The 19673-nt window shown below is 40.4% G+C and overlaps 2 protein-coding genes and 1 long non-coding RNA gene across 4 annotated transcripts; 2 read left to right on the top strand and 1 right to left on the bottom strand.

Annotated features, from left to right (window-relative positions):
• Positions 1–278: 278 nt before the first annotated feature.
• Positions 279–5703, bottom strand: LOC110468102 (uncharacterized). The gene is made up of 2 exons (XR_002465012.4): positions 5088–5703; positions 279–1027 (listed from the first exon to the last, which is right to left on the bottom strand). It is a non-coding gene; the product is annotated as an uncharacterized LOC110468102 (long non-coding RNA).
• A 218-nt stretch (positions 5704–5921) lies between these two features.
• On the top strand, positions 5922–12758 carry LOC144246073 (uncharacterized). Its single transcript, XM_077782365.2, has 2 exons — positions 5922–6113; positions 12618–12758. The coding sequence occupies exons 1-2, from the start codon at positions 6075–6077 to the stop codon at positions 12711–12713; spliced, it is 135 nt and encodes a 44-aa protein (XP_077638491.1). The 5' UTR covers positions 5922–6074; the 3' UTR covers positions 12714–12758.
• A 268-nt stretch (positions 12759–13026) lies between these two features.
• Positions 13027–19471, top strand: PTP4A1 (protein tyrosine phosphatase 4A1). Of its 2 annotated transcripts, XM_021525686.4 has the most exons (5): positions 13027–13167; positions 14689–14781; positions 15155–15285; positions 16881–16955; positions 18045–19471. In XM_021525686.4, the coding sequence occupies exons 1-5, from the start codon at positions 13063–13065 to the stop codon at positions 18160–18162; spliced, it is 522 nt and encodes a 173-aa protein (XP_021381361.1). In that variant the 5' UTR covers positions 13027–13062; the 3' UTR covers positions 18163–19471. The 2 variants fall into 2 exon arrangements, with proteins under 2 accessions (XP_021381361.1, XP_085430843.1); XM_085574717.1 differs by lacking the exon at positions 16881–16955.
• The last annotated feature ends 202 nt before the right edge of the window (positions 19472–19673 follow it).

Here is a 19673-nt window from a genome sequence, read left to right on the forward strand (position 1 = left end):
AAGAATAAACTAGCAGATATGTTGTAAAAGAGCCTAACAAAAGAAAACTTACCTGTAAGCAATATTGTGCAAATATTTTCTGAAATTATTCATCTTTATAATTACTCCTGTAAAACTTAAGTGCCATCTACTCAGATTACATGTTGCCTAAGGGCCGATAATGAATGTTAAACTTGCCAAGTGACTATTACATGACGTGCCTATAAAAGATCATAATTTCTTCAGTGAGGAAACATTCTTCTTTACAACATCTTTACAGTTTTAATACAAACTGGGTATTATGGAGACAATTCTTTTATTGAACAGACAGAAGCAATACGAGAAATTCAGCAAATATTTCCAAAAAACAACTGAAAAAGGGCTTCACATAGGTTGCATTTGTGAAGTTTCAGTAGTAGTGTTCTAATCCCTCTGACTAATCCAGGGCCAATACATACAAGCAAGGTTCCAGAAAGAAGCTAAAATGACCTTCTCTTCAAACTATAGAAACTGGTTTTGGAGCTGAAAATGGAAAATAATTGTCATTATCACAAAAGCATATAGACAAGATCTAGCCCAAGAATATTCAACTAGAAACCTTTATCTTATCCCACTTTGTATATCAAGTGCTCATTTCCATGAATGGTGAAAAGGTCTGTGTTAAATCCTCATAATGAATTGAGAGTATTTTTTTATAAAGATAAAAAGCCAAGGATGTTGAACAAATATGAAGAATCCACTGCAAAGTCTTTCAGTTTTGACAGTGTGCTAGAGCGTCACAAATAGATTTCCTAGTAAAAATCCTGTATCCCTCTTCTAGCACATCAGCACAGAAATGTCCACAGCAGAAAGGTTCCCCTCTAGCACAGGTCAGTGCCCCAGTCTGGCAGAAGAGCAGTGTTCCTTAGGTGCTATTTGCCAGCAGCAGAGGGCTCCATGTGTGCTGAGACCATGGAAACAACCGCATCCTGACGCTGCTATTGACTGAAACTTGGGACATAGGAGAGAAATTAACTAATCTTTAATAGTCATGAGACTTTTTGAAGAACTGAAAAAAAAAGAAAGAAGCTTTAAAAAAAGATTTTGACTGAAGACATCCATCAAACAATAAAGAGGAAAACATGCTAAAGGGGAGAATGAATGAGATCAAGCTGCAGAAATGAAGCTGACATAGTAAGAACTGACAATAGCAAGAAACTCAGTATTTTAGGGGGGTTTTATACACACAAAAAATTATAATGATTTGAAAATTAAAAAGAAACACTCAGTTAAATTATTAATGTTGTTAAACTTAACAAATATTAAAAGCAGAATTTCCAGTTAAGACACAATATAAGAAATTCTAAAGCTCCATTGAGATAAAAATACCATAAAGAGTTTGAACTAAAAAACTGAAGTAAAGCATTTTTACTAAGTCTTCTTTTCCTGCTAAATTCACACTTCAAGATGTAAAAATCTGTATTTTAGTTTATGATCTCCTGTACATCATAGCATATGAAATTTCACCCAGTAATTCCTATACTGAAGCCAGTAACTTTAATCTTCATTAACTTCAGACCAAGTGAATTTGTCATATATTTACAAACCCATCTACCTTACTCTTCAAATTAAGAAATGTTTAGAGGCCTATATTTTCACCTTGTGAGATATCACCGGATCTATTTTTTGAGTTAAACAGGAAGAGTCCTCTATATGCCTCATTGTTTCCAGCCTTTGAACATTTTACGCAGATTTTCATTCTCAAAAACATATCACTTTCACTTCTATGAACCTACCACTCAAACACTGCAGTCCCTTCCATTCCATTATCCTGTTCACCAGAATACCACAGAATGCAAGAGCACCACAGCACCGAACCTAATCAGAAGAGGAAGGCAAAAAAGGGCTAAGAGGTGGAGCAGTAAGTATAAACAAAGGAGTAGGTGACAGGGCACGTGAAAAATGCCACACACAGGCTCCAGATTAATTGGTTGGGATTTTATGTACATCAGAAAAACAAATAGGGTCTGTGGTCAACAGATTTGCACATGGAAATTCATTAATATTGATGCTATAAAAAAAAAAAATCCCTCTATTCCTCACTATTTCACATTAGATATCTAAGGATCACAATGCCAAAGCACTGCCCTGGGAGTTCATATTGACTTGTCCATTATAATCTCTATACTCCTTTAAGAGTAACAGAAGTATTCTTGAAAACTTATAAATCTTGCTTGTGTTCCTTGTTCTAGGTGTATGACTTTGCAAATGTCAGTACTAAACTGCATTTCTGAGTGAATAAAAGTTACTAAACAGCCTAGATTACTCTGAAGGACTATGCTGGCATCATTGCTACTTGCTATTCATCAGTCTTTGCATCATTCATGCTTGTTTTTTTAGACTGATCTTTGATTACACTCCATTGATAAAACTGTTTGAAAACATGAACATTTAGTGTTACAGCCATGCAGTTACTTTTATGCCAATCTTGTCATCTTATCAAAGCATTAAGTCAGCTTTCTTGGCACTAGCTGTTTTCCCTAGAACTACATTGATTTGCATTACTTATGTTCTTTTCCTTTAACTATTTTTTTTAAAAATCTGCTTAGTCATGTATGAGTTTTCTATTCGATGACAGTCTAACTCAGTGATGGTCAACTCACTTCACGTTTTTACACACTGGCATTAGCACAGCCTTCAGAAACCTCTACACAAAAGGCTTCAGTAAATATCAGCAGATCAAAGATCTAACCAGTAGAACCTTAAACGTATACATTAACTGTATACATATTGACAAGTAATAGACATGACATCAAGATCTATATAAATTCCCCATTCCACTAAAAATTAAAATAGGAGTAGTCCACATAGGCACAATGAAACAACATCCAACTGAACAAATTCAGATTCTCACATTTGTTTTGAGTATAAAATTGTTGGTGGGTTTTTGCCCTAATGTTACGTTACAAAAGACCCAGTCAAACATTAGGAACAACTGACTGATTTTTAGAGGGAGTAAAGAAGCTAAGTGTCTGCAAAAGATGAGGATATTAACAACCAGTACTTTTATTTAGTCTTTGAGTAGTATTTTTATAAGTTGTTATATAAAGATATATATTTAAAATTTAAAAGTAACATTTCAAAGTTTAACTTCCATGAATCCCATAGAAGCAGCATTCTCAACTCTAAAAACGTACTCTCTAAAAAAGAACATATATAGTAGCAATGAATTAAAACCACTTCAAAGTGATACATTGCCTTGGTGTGACAATGTTGAAAACTACTTCCTGTTCTGGTCCCTCTGACTAAAAAATAATATAATAGAACTTTTATGAAGTACAGAAAGGTTGACAAAGATGACCAGAAGTAAAAAACTTTTCCTTAATTATATTAATATTCCCCTTCTTTACAAAAATGGTTAGCAAAGCATATAAAATATTTACACTTTTACATAAAGAGCGTGAATAAAGATTTTTTTTCACTATTTTCACTATCCTTATGAGAAAATAAAGCAATCATAAGGTATATTTGGACTTCTGAAACATTGGAATTCTTTAAATTGACTGCTTTACTGCACAACTGCTTATTAAAACTTTCAAAAACTCTTGAGCATAAACTAGGTAAGGACATTCAGTCCATACCCACATTTTGTTTTTCATTCCCACTGCTTCAAAAATGTATTCAAGCTTTTTCCTATTATAGCCTCTTATCATAAAACTTGTATTAATCTTCCTAATACCACAAGATGGTCATGATCACATCTTTGCTTCTCATATTGGTAGTATCAGTCTCTTCTGATTATACCCCATAGATTTCTCTTTTCAAGCATCTATTTCTTTCTTATATTTAAAGTTCCTTAGCAGTGTCACCTCTGCTTCCTCAGTCTGCTTTTTTCATCAGTTCATTAACTGGAACCTTGTAAATATCCACTTGTCTCTCTTTCTCCTACACTTACCTCCGATTGTGCCCTATATTATATGAAATAGGAGACTACTGCAGTCTCCAAGTATCTCTTGCCATCCCATATCATAAAATACAGAAACTGCATAGTAAGTGACAATCAGTATGACATAATTAATCACAATTAGGGGAACCAGATAGGGTCAATCTAATACAAATTATTAATATATCATTTAAATGATCCAGGCATTCTTTACTCAAGAAGAAAAAAAATCCTTTTAGACCAGAAGTTTTCAGAGCTAAATCCTTTCTTCTTTGGGTATATAATTTCAGAGAAACTGCCAGACTTATTTTCAGTGTAAAGTATTGTGCTAGAACACTCAAAGGATGCTTCAGCAGAAAGTAATTTGATTTTAAAATCCTGCTCAGTTTATTGTGCAATGAAGCAGTAAACAAAACCTTGCATTGTTGGAGGAAAAAATCCCAAACACAAAAACCAAACAGCATGGATTAAAGCGGGTAAAGAGCTGTTTAATCACAAAACTATGATTCAGAGCAAATTTCCTGACACTCTAATAATGGTAGAAGTTATGTTGACTTTATTTCTTTATTCCCAAAACCTTCCTATCATTGCAACCACGGAAAAGTAAACAATATTCTAAGCACCCATAAACCTTGAGATCTTATTTTATAGCATTATGAGCACATTTTCAAGAAATTTTATAGAGACGTGGAAACAGCTATGAGTTCACCAGACACGTGCTCCAAGCCAGTAAATACTAACACAGTGTAAATAAATACAGCCCAGATCTATTTATAGCCCAGAGAAGCTAAGTACATTATCCTAGCAGAGACATGGCTCCTGGTTAGAAATTACCTTATGGCCTCCTGAAGCCAGGTGGAGTGAAAGTTAGCATAGACATGTTCTAAGTAGCACATCGCTCACCTCCTCTGAACAAGCTTATGCAGGTTCTACAAACACAGGACATTTGGGCAGAATCAAAACCCAGCTATGCCTTTGTACAGGGCAATAGTAATTTGAGGAGACTCACATGGGGCTGTTTATTTTTTATATAAAATCCAACTTCTGCAAGCTCTTGTAATCTGTACAGCAGCAATAAAATACCATGCAGAAAAAACCGCTCAACTAGTTAAATACAACCAGATCAGTTTCAGAAGAACACAAGCTAAAAATAGGCTGTTATTTCATAAAGCTGGCAGTGACCCACATTGAGGTGTTTCCCGGGTTGCCGGGGTCCAGCCCGGGAGCGCCGGCGATTCCGCTATCCCCGAGGCACGGCAGCGATTCCAGCGGCGCTTCCCACCGCCGGCCGCGCCTCCTGCCGCCGGCCTGCCGGGACCCCCGTGCCCGGGAGGCGCTTCCCAGCAGCGAGGGCGCGAGGCCGAGCGAGCCCCGCTGGTTCTCACACCGCCTCTGGCCTACTGGGCTGAGCTCCCATCTGCCACACCAGAATCACAGCTTCTATACCGACTTAAAACACACAGGGTAATCTGCGAGCGGAGCGCCGTAAGAGCTTCCCGTCGGTATTAAACCCGCCAGAGCGGTTTTGCAGCCCGCTCTGGGCGAAGGGCCCGACGCATTAACACCCGCGCGGGAGCAGCTCTCCCTCCTCTGTGCCACGGCGGGCACGGGGCGGCGCAGCGCCAGCCGGCCGCCCCGCCCGGCGGCGCGAGGAAGCGTCTGGAACGCTCCGTCCCGGGGGACCGAGGCTCGCGCCACGCGCTCCCCGGCGGGGCCAGCGGCGGGAGCGGGCGGGGCGCGCGCGGGCTGTCCCGGCGCGGCCCCGAGCGGCGCTCCCCGCGCCGGCCCCATTCACCAACCGGTTCCCGCCGGCCGCCTCCGCCTCTCGCGCCCGCCCGCCCCGCCTGCGCCGCGCCCCCCGCGGCCTCGCGCCCGCCCCAGACGCGCCGATGGCGCCGTTGATTGGGTGGGCGCGACGCCCGTCAGTGCCGCGCGCGGGGGGCGGGGCCCGGGGCGCTCGTGCGGGAGGCGGCGCCGAGAGTCGCTCCTGGTGCAGCCGCGTCCGCCCGGCGCCGCCCGCAGAGCCGCCCGCTCGCCGCAGCCGCTGTATGGTCCTTCCCCGCGCCGCCGCCGAACCCCCGCCGGCAGCTCCGCGGCCTCCAGCGCCTCCTCCTCTTCCTCCTCCTGGTTCTGCTCCTCCTGCCCCCGGCGGTGGCGCCCGCACCCCGGCTGTATGATCAGGCTACAGTCTTCAATGAGTAACCATATTCCTGTGAGTGCCGCTCGCCCGCGCCCCCCGCCCTGGCCCCTCGCCCCGCTGGCCTTTCGGCCACCGCGCCTCTCCCCCATCTCCTCCATGTTGTCTCTTTGTTCTGTCGCTCGGGCCGCGCCGGCTGCGGGCGGCTTCTCGAAGCGCCGGGCTGCGGCTCCCGTCGGGCGGGCCGCTGGGGAGCCGAGCCCGCCCGGCTGCGGCACGGTCCGGCCTCCCTGCCCGCCGGCGCCCCTCTCCTGCTCCCGCCTGCCGGCACCCCTCTTTCCTCCTCCGCCGAGAAGGGAGGAGGTGGCGACCTCCCCGCGGCTCCTGGGCGGCCCGGCCCGGGCACAAAGCCGCTTTGTGCGCTCGGCTGCCGCTCGCCCCGCCCGCCAGCCCGGCCTTGTCCCGCCGGGCGCTGTGCGGCGGGGTCCGCCGGGCCGGGCCGGGCCGCGCGCCGGGAAGGGCAGCGCCTCCGCGCCCGGGGCCGCGCCGGGAGCCCCCTGCCGGGGGAAGCCGAGCCGGGCGGCGGCTCCGGGGCACAAGATGGCTCCGCGTCGGGAGCCTGATCGAGGCGTGATGCGAACCCGTGACCGCCGCAGTCGGGGCGACGGCCCGGCCCGGCCCGTGGGGCGCTGTCACGGCCGGGACAGTGTCTCCGCACCGAGGACAGGTTGGGGCAGCCAGGCCGGGAGCCCGGCGCCCCGCGGCGGCGGGACGGCCGTAGCCCGGGGCTGTCCGGGCGAGCCGGGGCTCGCCCGTGGACGGCGGGCTGCCAGGCTCGGCTGCCGCGGCTGGCGCTCATCCCCTGCCGCGGCCCCACGTGCGCGGCTGCGGCCGGGGCGAAGGCGGCTGGGCGGCTGCTTTGTCTCAGCCGTACTCGGGTGGGGAGTCAGTGCCGGCTGCGAGCGAGGACGTGAGTCCTTTCCAAAATGAGCTCTATGCAGTAGAGGTGGGGTATGCCCGAACTCGGGTGTGCAGCCGGCATTGTTCGGCCGGAAAAGTCCGCAGACGAGTCATTGAGTACATGTTGAAGCGGATGTTTCTGTAACAATCTGCCTGAAACCTCAAAAGCTCGCGAATACGGTCAAATACCTTAATTTTGACCGAAACTGCTTTCAAGACCTTGCAATCTCTTTTCAAGGAAGGCATTTCGTTCTGGAGCTGGATCACAATTCAGCTTTGGAAGATTTCGCTTGCTGCCTTTTGGTTTGTTTTCCTTTTTTGACTCACCTAGTAGTCTCGGTGCCTGTGCTGCATAACATCTGTGACTATAGGGCACAGTGTGTACTTAAGCAGAAAAGAATCAAACAAGGCACAGCTTGCTGGTGGTAGTATGCCGTCCAAAAGCAGGGAAGCAAGAAAGACAAAGAATTAACAAAATCAAGTTGTCTACGACAACAGAAGCAGGATTGTTCGCTCACTGTTAGCCAGCTATGCACATTGCAAGTGTTATGAGCTGGCAATTGTACAGTTTGGGTGGCATGAAGGTCCTGTAATCTGGTGTTTCTTATTTCTGCTGGAGACAACTTTCCAATATGTCTACCTGCATCTGCTGAGTCTTTTGAAAGCAGTGACTCAGAAGTATGAACCCTATCTCTTTGTAATCTCATAAAATTGCCAAATCAGGAAACCTGAAGATTACACTTAAATGCCAGCTCATATAATTCCATTGATGGAAAAGCAAAGGGTTTTGAAATTGTCTTAACAAAACAGAGTCGTTTCAGGTAGAAAATGTGGAGGAGGTAATACAGAAATTGCACAGCCGTGAGAGGAAATATGAGAATGAGAAATAAAAATGTGTGATAGATATAACAAAAGCCAAGGCAACAGGATGTCATTGTCTTACTGAAACTAAATGTCAGTAAGACAGTAAATAAATAGAAGTTAGTCTTATCTAAAAACTTCTGTTAAGTGAAACTTTCCTGTTCTGACAAAATACATGCCACATAAGAATGCCGGATCTGTCCCAGCGTGTAGGCTGACTGTAAGCAATCACTTGTTTTAAACATTAACCAGAAGACCCAGATAAGAGTATGACTGAACCGAAAACAACAGATTGTCACCTTCTTCAAAAAATTAAAACTCACTCTATTGGGTCAATATAAGAAATAATTCTTTGTTAAATTGAAGTCCTTACTACTTTCTTCACAGTTGCAACTTTCTGCTAGGCATTCATTACTTAGTTAAACTTGATGAAATACATGGAGACATTTATTGCTGTATGTGCTATATTTCTCATGTTATTGCTTAAAACATAATAAAATCGTTTTTTTGACAGGTTTTATGTAGTTTGCTGTTGAAGTCACAGGGTTAAGTCATTTGGAAATTCCTTGCTTTTAGAAACTCAGGAGGAAGTGCTAGACAAGGAGATGGATTAGTTTCTGTGATGTCTTAATTTTTTCCAATACCTGTTAAGGCTTCTTTGCATATTGTTTTGGTGGTCCAAGCAAAAAAACTTTGAACCAGATCACATGGTCTTGGTTTCATCATCTCTAAAAGTTGCATTGACTTGTTATGCAGGAAGTTTTGAGATAATTTTTTCTTCCCACTTCTTGAACCACAAGAATACGCTTCTGGCATAGAGCATGTTGCAACAAATTTATGATAAACCTTTGGATTCTCCCTTCCCATTGGTGATATATGAATCTGTTTGCATAGGCAATGGGTCACTTTCCATGGTCGAAAATGGACAGTGTTATCACAGGATATCATAAGGGCAGGCAATTATTTGCCCAGTAGATAGGAGGTGCATCTTGTCAAGAGTACCTTGTGAAGGTGTGCTTCTACCTTGTGTTATGGCTTTGCAGTTTGTACCCCTTACCCTCTCACTCTTCACTGTCTGCTTTGGCAGTTGCTGCTGATGCCTTGAATAGTAAGAAGCTGGAGGTATTTGTCATTCTTTTTGTTGGGTAGTAAGTTAGAACAATGAGCTTCCTTGCAGGTGTCAAATTGTGAAACTTCGTTTATTTTAATTTTCTAGTGTTAGTCCTGTGGTTTCAGTAGGTGAGTGTGTGTAAGGTCTTGACTTAAGAGATTGTGAGACCACATAATTGGTTCTGGGTATAAATGTTTTCAGTCTGTGAGCAAGTGGATTGAGCAACCATGAACCATCTTGCACATGTTCTGAAGATAAAGTGTCACATAACTGTGTTAAGAAGTGCTTTTGTTTGCATGCTTTTCAAGATGCTACTGAGTTGTGAACCAGAGTGTCAACAGCGTAGAATAATGTTGTATCTGTCTGCTTTCCCCATGTCAATAATGATCTAATAGATTACTTTTGTAAATCATTTTTTCAGGCATGAGTGACTGTTTCAAACTCCAAATAAACAGCCATGTGAATCTACTTGTCAGTGATGACGGCTCTGTCCCAGAGAAGGGCATGAATTAAAGCCTTCCTTTTCAAAATGCCTTCCTCCTGCTTGAACAGACTATTCTCTAACTTCTGTCTTGAGTTGTAATGGATCATGCAATCATAATTAATGCAGCTATAATGGACAGGTCACCTTCTCTCAATAGGGGGTCTTGGCATATTAACCCTAGTTTTGTTTTCCAAATTTTTTTGGTGGCTCTGCCAGTCTAAATGTTGGACTTTCTGTTGAGATGGAAATTGCTACTTTTTCCAAAATCCTTCAGTGTTAAATTTTCTCGAGGAAAATTTATATATAAATTGAAAAAAATACAGTGATTCAACATACCTAACTTGATGGTACAAACAATGAATTGGTGTAACTCTTAAGAGTCTTCTGCCTTCAACACTACGTGTTTGAATTTCACTTATGCAACTTTTTGCTTTCATGCACTGTCTTGACTCTTTTGATAGCTTACTACCTAAACTGTATGAGACAAAATAATATGAGCTTTTGAAAGCTCATGACATCGTTTGAGTTCCCTCAAAGCCCGAGATCATCATAATTACTGCAACACTATTTTCGTAGCTGATTTCTCATCTCCCCAGTCTTTTTGCTGAAGTTGGGTCAAGCCTTGTACTCTGGCTTAACTGCATAACAGATACAGTATGCCCATGTACTACTCATCTTTCATTTTCATTTGACTCCCAGAACAGAATGAAGCTAGGTTGGCAAAGCTGTCTTGGGATAGTACAATGTGTTTCTGCCTAAAGGTTGGTCTGCCTGTGAAACTTTCCTGCTAGTATTGGTGAGAAGTGACGGCATTCACATCAAAGGAAACTCTGAGCTTTGGTCCTCTGTAGTGTGGCAGCAGTAGTTGCCAAGGCAAACAGTGAGGCTTAAGTACATGCTTGGTTAGGTCCTTAGATGTGTGAGTTACTAAGGTTCTGATGTGTCTAATACTGACTGTTAAGTCAGTAATTAACAAAATTAATTCCTTTGTAAGGGTTAATAACACATGGAACTCAAATGTAACATTGCATAATCTACTTGCTTTTGCTTTGTATAAGAATTTGAACTGTGCACCTAGTTTCTAAAATGTCATTAGCGATCTGCATGAAAAATAAGGATTTTTTTACTTAACTAATTACTTACTGCCTACCCTTTTCTGTGTTTACTGGTTTGTGTGGTATCTTGAGTACTCCTAGCTGGGAGTAAGGGCAACCTGCCTAGAAGACTGGATGAAACCTGATTACTTCATTCTTCTAACCTGCCCTGGTATGGCAACATGTTAAATGTTCTTTTCTCCCCAAAAGCTCAGTTTTGCCAATTGAAAGGTTTTCATCCTAATGACTCCATTCTGTGTCCTCAAGCTCACTTGCATGCATTTGTGTTTCTGACAGTCTTCACTCCCTCATCCTTTAGCAGAGCAAGGGTTTGTCTATGCTTCTTAGCAGTCTTAAAAAGAGATTGACAGGAGATCTGCCAGTGCAGTGCACAAAGCAGCACAAGACCTTGTGCAGCTATATCTGCTTAAAGCTGTCCTGTCCCTTTCTGCTGTTCCGCTTCTTAAACTAATTGAAAGCGACTTTAAATAAGTTACCTTCAGTTCTTTTTTTCAGTTGCTATTTTAGCTGTTCCCTAGATCTGGTCCTAGGAGGCTTTTAAATGCACTCCTGCCACCTTGCTAGGGCATGGCTGGTGAGTCAGATGATTCTTGGAGTCCTTCCGAGTCTGAATTCTTCTGGTTCCTGTTACTCTGTTGACCTTTGACTCAAGAGGCTCCTTCTTACTACTTTTCCACGCCTATTCTATTTAGAGTTCTTGCTCTCTCTCAAGTTGTTAAAAGTAAATACTGAAGTAGCTTTTTTTACAAGTAGCTGACTAACTTAATCCTGGAGTCTGCATCACTACCAGGTGATGGTAGTATCTCTGGAGTGGCAGCAAAGTGGATGTGAAATTGTCATCTTAGTTTCTTTCTGTTGACTTCATTCTCGTGTTTATTAGCAGGTTGGAGTTTTATTGTGTGGTTTTTTGTTTCGTTTGTTTTTTACAAGTCACGCCTATGACTTAACACACACATCAAAACTCTTACCAGGAAGCTGTCTGAAAACATGAAAATAGGTTGACTGATAAACATAAATAACTTTTTCTGCTAAATATTTCTAGGATTGATAGTTTCTCTCAAATACCTAAGTATATTTAGTGGACATGTGATTCAACTTGTACCTCTTTTGGAAAACAGAACTCCCCTCTTCTTCTCTCCTGTGTCCTAGACAGGTATAAGCAGTAATAGTGGTAGAGTAGCTGGGCACAAAACTTAATGCATCTATCTGCTGTAAGGGTTTTACAGGTGTAAAAAAGCACCTATGGGTAGTTCATTTGCAACATCTGCAAATAAATAAACAACTTGGAGCAGTTCATTTGCTATCTTAATTCATGGTTGCTTCTTCCAGTAATTATATGTATAAATTCAACCATAGCTAAGCAGCATACTAGTGGACAGGAATGACCTGTTCAAGAAACTTGCCTATGTTTTTAGCTAGACCATTACTGCTTTCTGTGTATATTAATGAAGTCATGGTGTAAAAAGACTGCTAAAGCATATGAAGGTTGCCATTGGTCTTTAGCACTTATTGTGTAAAACGTTTCTTAGTTAGTAAAGTGTATGCCTCAGAAGCTTCTGTTTAAAAGCCCATGTTGTACTCTTAGGCCACAAAGCCTGCATTTGCTTTCAAGGCCTACTGTTTGAGTCAGGTGGATTTATACACATTTTTTTCTGTAACTTTAGTAATTGTGATGTCTCTCAATTCAAAATGGGGAAGGAAGTTGCATGGGTACCCTGGGAGAACTATTCTTTTTATAAATACTGGGATTTTTAAAACTTGTTGCTGTGTTTTGCACATCTGAAATTGGTATTTTAATACATTACAGGATTTGGTGTTGCAAAAACTCTACATGGAAACTTTGTAATAGATAAATTTATTTATTTTCTAGTAATCCATGCTAAAAAAGGTAACAGGATTCTTGCACAAACCTAATTCTTGGAATAAAAATAAACCTTGTGAAACCCTTAGTTGCTGTGGGTTTTTTTCATGTTATAAAGCTTGATGTCTTAAAACCTTGTTTCACCTGTATTCATTATGCTTTTCCCCCTGCCCCCCTCTCTTTACAGCAGTTCTGTGGTGTTCTTGGTCACACATTTATGGAGTTTCTGAAGGGCAGTGGAGACTACTGCCAGGCACAGCACGACCTCTATGCAGACAAGTGAACTGTAGAAATCCATTACTACTCCACCAAGAAGCCCCCCTAAGAGTGGTTGACCAGGATAAGAAGTGTTGAATTGAAATCGGCAGAGCATTTACCAACGAAATTCAGACCTGGATGGGGTAAACCTCAGTGCACTGCCTTTCTTTTGCCTCAGTATTACTGGATTGAAGAATTGCTGCTTCTTGTTAGGAGGTTCATTTCATTTCCCATTGCTCCCAACATCATACTTCCAAGCACTGAGAATTTCACGTGGAGTATAGTGAAGTAGACTTCAGTTTCTCTACATCAATTCTGTATTAGAATTTTTTTTAATCCTTTCATAATCTTGTTGCATGTTTAACTAAATCAATATGGCCCGAATGAACCGCCCAGCTCCTGTGGAAATCACCTACAAGAACATGAGATTCCTGATCACACATAATCCAACCAATGCAACCTTAAACAAATTTATAGAGGTAAGGCCAGTACAGAATTCTTACGGATGTATTTTTTTAATCCCTGGACAGCATGCTATATTTATATATAAATAAATATATATTTACTAGCTGATAACCGCTCTAAAAGCGATATGAGGAGATACTGAGACTGTATATTGATTTTTATTTTCAAACTGGTGATGTGTTTTGAAGATCTGTAGACAAATCTGCAGATATCTGCAAATCTGCAGACAAATTATATATATTTTGGCCTTCACAAATGTAATTCTGAGAGTGAAGTAATAATTATACTGTCTAGTACATGGTACATTAAGTACATTGTTTAGGTCTGAAAACAGGAATTATCTAGCAGTGTTATTTGTAGAGCCATACAAACATCTCTTAGTTGTAGATTCAGATTGGGCTGAAGTGGTGTAATGTTTTATTGCACTTCCTGCATAGTGATACATAGTGTGGGTTAGAACCTGAGGAACTAGTAATAGGATTGCAATGTGCTTTCACTGCCTAGCTTCCTTTACTATTAGCAGATCGTGGTTTTAGTGTAGTTTAAGAGGATCCTCTGTGTCATAGTGCCTACATGAGTGAAATTTGTGGCACTCAGAGCTGCTGAAGCTGCTTCAAGTGCTTTGGTAAATGCTACTGACTAAAGCCAGTGGCTTGGGATATATTGGTAGTACTGAATTTATCATCTAAACCATGTATTTAGCATGTTGGAACTGTAAAGTGCATGGTTGTATAAAGTGTGTGTGTATGCTGATAAGTTCCTACAGAGCTACTTCATGAGAAGGTCCAAGTTTGCCAGGTCACTCCTTAGCAAGATTTTAGATGTACTGCACCTCAATTCTGTATTTGGTGCAGAATTATTTACAGGAAACAAAATATTTGCTTGACTTTATACTCTCACAAGTAGATCAGGTCTGCTTAGGCTATGCTTCAGTCATTACTCTGACAGCTGCAGTGTGAATGATATTTGTTGCAGGGAGAATGAAGAGGGATTTTTTTTTGTTTTGTTTTTTTTTTTATGTAGGGTAATAGCAAAATGGAAAGCTAAATTTTGTCTTGACATCTCAGGAACTAGAATAATTTATTGTCCTGTGCTTGTAGCTCTTAAGAGTAAGTGGTCTAAAAAACCTGTTTTAAGCAGAGGGAGAAGATTTGAACTTTGCTCAGAATGCTTTTAGTGAAATATGTAGCTTTGCAAAGCTTCATGGTCCTTTAAGATGAATGATCATTTGGAGATGGACTACTTGATTAATCAATATTTATCAGGATCTGATTTTAAAAGAAGAAAGTCCAACCCAGCATAACAAAACTTAGTCTGCACGTAAGACCATGTTTGCAGAAAAGCCTAAAGTATCTGGCATTAGCACACAAGTTTTTAGTCATTTCAGCTTCCTGTGTCTTTGCAGGATGGCAAGCATTTGCATAAGTTTTGCTACTGAGAATTTTGGAATGAGTTCCTCAGTTAGCCTATCAAGAAAATTAAATGGTTAAGTGAAGCTAGTTTACTCTTACAGCATTTTTTTTCCCACTCCTTAGGAACTTAAGAAATACGGTGTTACTACAGTGGTGAGAGTGTGTGAAGCTACTTATGACACTGCTCCGGTGGAAAAAGAAGGCATTCAGGTTTTGGTAAGTTGTGTAGAAGCAGACTTTGAAACCAATGCATTTTACTGTTCACTCTATCCCCTTCCCCTCAAAAAGAGATTATTTGACACCACTGTATTAACTTCGAGTGTATTCCAGCAACTGATGGAGTAAAGATGTGGAGACATCTTTTCTTGTCTGGAAAAAAAATCAATTTTTGAGCTAAATCATGTGAGCAATGAAAACTGATTGAGAGGAATCTATTTGTAATCTTGCTATAGCTAGACTATTAGAAAATTGTAGGTTTCAGTGGTTTCCTCAGCTGTCAGCTCTGTGTCCATTGTGTCCCCTCCGTTTCTTTGCCTGTGCATACAGCTTACTAGAATTCTGTCTTTGTGTTTGTAACCCTGTGTTCTAGGACTGGCCCTTTGATGACGGTGCTCCACCATCCAACCAGATTGTTGATGATTGGCTAAACCTCCTTAAAGTTAAATTTCGTGAAGAGCCTGGTTGTTGTATTGCTGTACACTGTGTTGCTGGTCTTGGAAGGTGGGTGAATGTTTAAAGATTTGTTGAATTGTCATCTGTGGCCAGACTTGTTAAGATCTAATACAAAAGTTTACTTGAGGCAAATGTAAAATAGTCATGTATCCAGCATTGGAATTACCTCACGCTTAAAAGTAGTTAAGAGGCCAGGAAACTGTTGAAGTTATTAAAGATCTTTAGGTCAAGAGATGATGCTTCAGTCAAAGCTCTCACAAAGTCTACATAATTAAGTTAACGAGTATATTCTTGTACTGAATATGTGAATAAATGCCCCATTGAGCTTTTTTGTCTGTTTTTCCCTAATGGATTTGGGGTTTTGTGACTTGCCTGGTTTCTCTCCATCTCCATTTCAGCAGTATTGCCAGTCTCCTTGAACCAAGGGCATTGTAACCGTTAACTGCAAACAAGTGGGTGGTTCCGGCACATCAAGACCAGCTTTTGTTCACAACCTATTTGGGGGATGAAAAGTGTTTTCCAAAGACCCAAAGCTGTTTGTCTCATTTCTAAGTGACATAAAAATTTTTAGGGATATTGCTAAATAGTCTCTTCTTAGTCCTGTTCCTTCTGTCTGCTGCCACTATCTTGAATAGAATTCTAACAACTGTGAGAAAATAATGTTTTTTCTGCTGTTCTAAACTACTTGGGAACTAGATCTGTTCAAAAAGGAGTTGCTATATTCTAGCCATGGATTTCAGCATGTTCAATATAAAATGGAGGTTTCTGGTCTTGTTGTCCATAAGGCTGACTTATCCACTGCATTATGGCTTCTCAAATAACAAAGTTCGCTGTAGCGAACTCTGTAGATGAATGTTAGTAGTAGATCAATGTTGCCAAAACAAATCCTCTTCTGCTGCTTAAAATTATGCCAGTTGGATTTTCCTCAAAATGAGACAGTTAATCAGTTGAAGACAGTCCTAGCTTTCTATCATGTAAGTTTCCTTTTAAATCCCTGAACATATGAAACCACTTAAAGTTACTAATATATGCACAAGTCTGTTGCTAGTGTGTGGTGTGAGGTTTTGTCTTGTGGTTTTCTGAGGGGATTTTTTTGAGTCATAAATTGCTAATGTATTTGAGTTTGATTTAAGTCAAGCTTTTGTAACTGAAAATTGATTCTGTCAGAGGAGGAACACATTGGCAAACAAGGAAGTCCTCAGGGGATTGTAGCAGCCTATGGATTAGATCTGTTTCCAAAACTTGTGACACTAGTTTTAGGATTTGTCAGTTCTTACTGAACTCAACCTCTCTTCTGACTTTTGTATTGGCATCCTGACTGCTTCTAATGATGATTAATTTTGGAGAATAAAAACCCATATGCAACTCTTACTCAGAATCAATTGATTTGAAATAAATAGTTAAAGATTTTGTGGATTTTATTTGTTATCCTCTTGTGTATCTAAGGTTGACCAGAGTTAATTTAAACCCCTATTTAATGAGAATGGCTAATTCAGAATGAGGCAATGTCTCAGTGAATGTAGGAATGCTGTCTATCTTTTCTACTTTCCCAGTGAAGAAACATCATATATGCAAAAAACAAAGCAAATTGTTTTTCTGAGTGTGCTTTGACAAAAACTAAACTGAATTTCTTTTTTAACCAGAGCTCCAGTCTTAGTTGCTCTTGCACTGATAGAATGTGGAATGAAATATGAAGATGCAGTGCAGTTCATAAGACAGTAAGTGTGATGTTAACATGTAGCTGTTCCCAAGATTCAGTGTGTTGATACATCCTTGGACACAGAAGGAAATTCTTAATTGGTTTTGATGCCTTTTTTTTAAGGTATTTAATTTAGTACATCTGAAATTGTAGTGCATACAGTCAGTGTTGTAGGATTTGGATCTGTGGAATGGGTATTTTTTATTGAAACCAGAATTCATACATAATTACTTGAGGAGGTTTTAAAAAAAACAGAACAACCATTAACAAACCCCCTAACTTTCAGTTGGATTTGCAGAGTTCTCTTTATTGATTTTACATATGAAAGGCAGAATACCTTAGTCTTTTCTGGTGGTCTACTGAAGGCAAATATTTCCTTGGATTTTTTAATCAATGTATGTAGGTTGGAGGAGAGCAGTTTTAGTTGTGGTGTTTTAATTTGTCAGGTTTCAGCTATAGTTAAAAGAAGATGCATCCATTATAAACAATAACAAAATGCTTCTTGCATAATTGTCAGGCCTTTGAAGAATTAAATTGAGCTTGTACTGGTTGTATATGAAATGAGGAATAGGTAGCCAGGTACATACTCCAGTCAGCCAACATGTACCTGTTATTCACATACATACAGTTTGAGAAAACAAAGGAAGCTCAATTTCTGTTCAGCATTTTTATTATGGAGGCTTTAAATGGTTATGTACTTTCTTACTATTGTCATATTTTTCATAATTGTTTTAAGAGAATGAATAACTTCAGCTCTCAAGAAGACCATCTTGCATCTGCTCTATAGCTTCCTTTTGAAGTTTCTTCTAAATTAAAAATGCTTTCCTTCTTCTTTATGTAAAAGCTCTGGCTTCTGCTTATCGTAGGCTAGAGCACTGTCTAAAATGCTATATACTCCTTTGAGCATGTGGTCCAGTGAGGTATTTGTGAAAGGAAGCTACCACCCTCTTTCCTGGCACTTAACTTCCAATTATTCCTACTTTGGTTACAGCCTTGACTTGAAGGTGGCTTTTTTAAGTGACCTAAAAATATTTTTCTCTGGTTGGTGATATTATTTCACTGGGCAGTAGATTAATGTTCTGTTTCAAATCTGTTTTTTTCCATCTAGGAAGCGGCGTGGAGCTTTCAACAGCAAGCAACTTCTATACTTGGAGAAATACCGCCCCAAGATGCGTCTGCGCTTTAAAGACTCCAATGGTCACCGAAATAATTGTTGTATTCAGTAAAGCTCAACAGCCTATAGTACTTCTTTGGAAATAAAGGATGGAAACTAGAATTAAGCAGACTACATGCCTAAGACATCAGTCTGGTATTTTATAGTAGTAAAGGAAGCTTCCTTAGGAGTATTTATTAGGCTAAAGGCTCAGTAGAAATGCAACTTCTATGTTTAGATAAATATCTGTCTATTTGGAGACCCAGTAAATGTTTTTGCTGTACCCTGTTTCTGAGCTGTCTCCTTGTTCATTAATTAGCAGATCAAATATCCTTTAATCATGCCATTGAGTCTTACTGACCTAGTTTCAAGTACTAAAAATTGGGGTACTAAAATAAATCAATCTGTAGAGAGATTAGGTGCCAAAATACCCAGCATATCAGCTACATGTTTTTCCTTAAAATGGGCATAGTTCTGATGATGTGAGAACTACCAGCTTATCTGGACCTTACTATCTTTTTTTTCTACGGTCATTTCAATATTGAAGAATATGGCCTCTAAAGTAGTCTTGCCTGCTCACGGTATGTTTTGTCTCCCACAATCGCACTAGAATTATCAAGATTTGCACAGTATGTCTTTTTAATACTATGAATTACAGCAACTTTTTACCCCTGCATCTGTACTTTTCTGTTACCTGAACCTCTCCATATTACAAGTCATTACTCTGGTTATTCATGTAGAAGATCTTTTAAATTGTACAGAAGCACACAAGTCTTTAATGTCTCCAGACAAAAAGCCTTACAGTAAAATTAATGTTGGCACTTCATGTGCAACTTAACAGAGGGCCTGAAAAGGTTGGGAGGGGCTGTTTAATATTTCTAGTAAAATGTTGCCTTTGTCTTGTGCAGGAAGTATAGAATATGCCCTTTACTTTAGTAAATATTTTTTTAAAACGTAGAAATGCTTTGTTATTGTAGCTAAAAATTCTTAATCAGAAAATTTCTGAAAAATCTTGTAGTTTTCTTTTACTGTACCTATTGAGAGTTGTTTACCAACTATTGCTTTGTTGAAAGTGTGATCTTTTCATTTTCTTTTCATTTTTCCTCCTTGAGTTTCTGCTATGACTTGGGCAGACCTCTGTAATATTTTGTATGCCTTTCAAGCTGCGTAACTTAATATTTGGATACTTGATAATTTGTTTTATTATGTAATTGATAAAATGGTGATGTGTATTAATGTTAGTTGAACCATATATTTATACTGTCTTGGGAATGTGTGGTTATAGTTCTGTGGGAGAAATACTTTTGCCAGTGTTCACCAGCTTGTAAAATCTAGTGCGAGAGCTTAAAACATCTAAATAAAGACTGAAATGCACTTACAAAGTTTGCTGAAATGCTCATCACTTTCACTTATTTTTGTGTACTGTGTCAGCAATCTTGAGGTGCCTAAATTCAGGAGCATCTCTCTTGTTTGTTTTTTTTTAAATCTGGGCCTGAATGTCCCCTTTGCTGTAATGTTTGCTGTTTATTTTACTCATAAATAAATGTGGACAAAAATTAATGGTAGAAAGTACAGTATTTTTTA

Source organism: Lonchura striata, chromosome 3 (assembly GCF_050655825.1).
Source record: "Lonchura striata isolate lonStrDom1 chromosome 3, ASM5065582v1, whole genome shotgun sequence".
Taxonomy (NCBI): Eukaryota; Metazoa; Chordata; class Aves; order Passeriformes; family Estrildidae; genus Lonchura; species Lonchura striata.